General features: G+C 41.8%; 1 protein-coding gene across 1 annotated transcript in view; it reads right to left on the reverse strand.

Annotated features, from left to right (window-relative positions):
• Nucleotides 1–2963, reverse strand: part of LOC109836723 (pentatricopeptide repeat-containing protein At1g04840-like) — a 9445-nt gene extending 6482 nt beyond the window's left edge. Inside the window, exon 1 of the mRNA XM_020404702.1 lies at nucleotides 1402–2963. Within this exon, the coding sequence (XP_020260291.1) occupies nucleotides 1553–2887 (1335 nt within the window). The 5' untranslated portion in view covers nucleotides 2888–2963 and the 3' untranslated portion in view covers nucleotides 1402–1552. The remainder of the gene's footprint in view (nucleotides 1–1401) is intronic.

Below are 2969 nucleotides of genomic sequence, written 5' to 3' on the forward strand. Positions count from 1 at the left end.
CTGGCCCGTGGGCCGACCCGACTCAGGCCTACCCCTACCCATCTCGTTCATTCGCCCTTTATGCTCACCTAGTTCCTCTTCTCAGTCCCAATGATTTGAATCTCTGTCTGTAAGCTCCACCAGTTCCCTCAGTTTTGAAAAAATTTCTCCATAGAATTAAATCTTCATTCCAATTCATGTTTGATTATGAACAACGATCAAACCCAATAATAACAACCCAATTCATATTCATCTTGATTCTCAACAATCCCAGAAGAACCCATTCATAGTCAATCTTCATTTACAGTCCCTTACTTTGGAGCTTGAGTGCAGCGACCCAGGGGGACTTTGAGAAGGTGGTTGGCTGGTGCTGGGGGAGGTCCAGTGAGGTTTGGCTGTGGGAGGAAGGCAGGAGAGAGAATGAGAAAAAAGAGGGGTGCAAGGCATACAAGCAACTTCTCAAGAGGGCGGAACCAATTTTCCCAGCTAAAAAATTAGCTCACGTGCAAGCACGTGAGGGGTTCATGCCAGATTTCTCGCCGCCGACAAGCAAATTGGTGTTATTTGTGAAGTTGGTCAAAATAAAATACCTTAATTCCATCGCAATGAATTAAAATACCAGGGAATCGAAATTAATACCAATCTGGTAATATAGCCTTTATATGTGTCTAGATAGATATACATTTGTTCCTCAGAAGAACAAATGCCAGGTCAGTACAAATCATGGAACAGAAACCACTTTTATATGAACTCTCTAAATGCATAGGAAATAAGAATCTAACTGATAATCATCCAATCTGGCTAGAGATAATTACAGATTTGAATTATGGGATTGGAATGAGGGGCTTACCTTGTGTCTCAAAATGGTCAATTCTAGCCACATTCTCAGAAAAATAACATGAAAAGCAAACCATGCACCAAATTGCTCAACTTTGTAAAAGGACCAGCTTTATTTAGCATAATAAATTTTCAGCGGGTATTTAAATCAAGGTATAAAGTTGAAATCACATATTAGATAATCAAACATGAATACAATATATGATCAAAGCCTTTAGTTCCTACTAGATTAAAAAACAAATGTAAGTAAAGAAATTAAGAGCAGATAATCCAAGTTAGAATCTAACTTTAGGCATAACAAGATGATTTCACGTTGAAATGCTTACTCAGGTAAGAAAATATAATCATAGATGAGTATTTAAATCAAGGTATAAAGTCGAAGCACTGTTTATATAATCAAATATGTATGCAACATATGATCAGAGCTGTTAATTCCTAAGAAAGAACTAAAGGAACTTACAAGTGCAAACAATCTAGTTAGGGATAAATTTACTATCAGGCATTACAAGATGGTTTCACAATAAAATGATAGCAGATTCAAGCAAGGAAATACTGATTTGAAAATCCCAAATTCAAAAGCCTAACCTGATTGAATGACTGACACCATGCTGACCCCTCCACATCCCAAGTGACCAACATACCCCAATAATTGAATTCCATAAAGTTAGCAAAAAAAACTCATAACCTGTGGATCCAGTGAACTCAGTATCTTCAACCACATATTGACATACTGAATTCACCAATAGTCGCCGCACGAGCACTCTCTGTCTTTAAATTGATGAAACCGCTTTATATCTCTAAGTATAATTACCCTCCTGTATAACTTACTAACAAGCTTCATAAGAGAATGACAATCTCCACACACTCTTAAATTCTTCACTATGGTAATCTCCTCCCCTTCCACAGTGCTCAACAGTCCTAAAGCAAGTGCCAGTTTCTCACTATGCCATCCTAGAGAATCCTCCTTATCTTCTTCCTCAATATTATGCAACACCCACTCAGTGCTAGGCTTGTAACCTGATGCCCTTGCCTGTGACACCATCTCCTCCAACTTTTCATATATTTCTCTAGATTGCGGATGAGATTGATCACCAGCAACAAACTGGTGTGATTTTCCCCCAATCTCGATGCAGCTCCATCCTGGCGATTTCTCAACACAACAACTCTTCATATCAATTCTAACCCTCTCAGCGTCTTCCCATCGTCCAGATCCAGCATACACATTAGAAAGAAACACATAACCACCAGAATGTATTGGTTTAAGCTTTAAAAGCTTCTTAGTAGCCAATTCTGCTAGCTCGACGTTGTTATGAGCTTGACAGGCATTAAATAGAGCACCCCATAGAACAAAGTCAGGTTCAATAGGCATTGAATTTAACAGATCAAGGGCTTCATTAAACCTCCCAGCTCTCCCAAGCAAGTTCAAAACGCTGGTATAATGTTTCACAGTCGGCTCAGTCTTGTACTCATGTCTCATACTATCAAAGATCTTGAGCCCAAGCTCAACTTTACCCGAATGCTGACAAGCCACTAACGCAGCAAGAAAAGCTCCATCATCAGGCTCAGCAATAGAACACTTCATGTCCTCAAAGCATCGAAGAGCTTCTTGCCATCGACCATGAATCCCCCACCCATTAATCATCGCTGTATAAGCCAGTACATCCCGATCCTTCATTTCATCAAACACCCTACCCGCATTTTCAATCTTTCCACACTTTGAGTACATATCCACCAGAGCGGTCCCAATCGCCCCGTTCACCCGAAACCCGCTTCTAGAAACATAGTCATGAATCCGAATCCCGGCCTCAACGGCCCCTATCTTGGCGCAAGCCGCGAGTGCCGAGCACAAAGTGTAGCTATTCGGCCTCACACCGCCCTCCATCATCCTACCAAACATGTCCAGCGCCCTCTTCGCATCGCCATTATGCAGAAAACCCACAACCACCGTCGTCCAAGAAACCACATCCCTCCCCGTCATCTCCTCAAAAACCCTGACCGCCGACTCCACATCCCCTCTCTTCACATACCCGTCAATCAAGCAGTTCCAAGTCGACACCTTTCTGTCAGGCATTTCATCAAACAACTTGCGAGCGAGCTCCACGTCACCCAGTTCACACGACCCCTTGATGGCCACATTCCATAGGATCGTATTC

The sequence above is a fragment of the Asparagus officinalis genome, chromosome 4 (assembly GCF_001876935.1).
Source record: "Asparagus officinalis chromosome 4, Aspof.V1, whole genome shotgun sequence".
NCBI lineage: Eukaryota > Viridiplantae > Streptophyta > Magnoliopsida > Asparagales > Asparagaceae > Asparagus > Asparagus officinalis.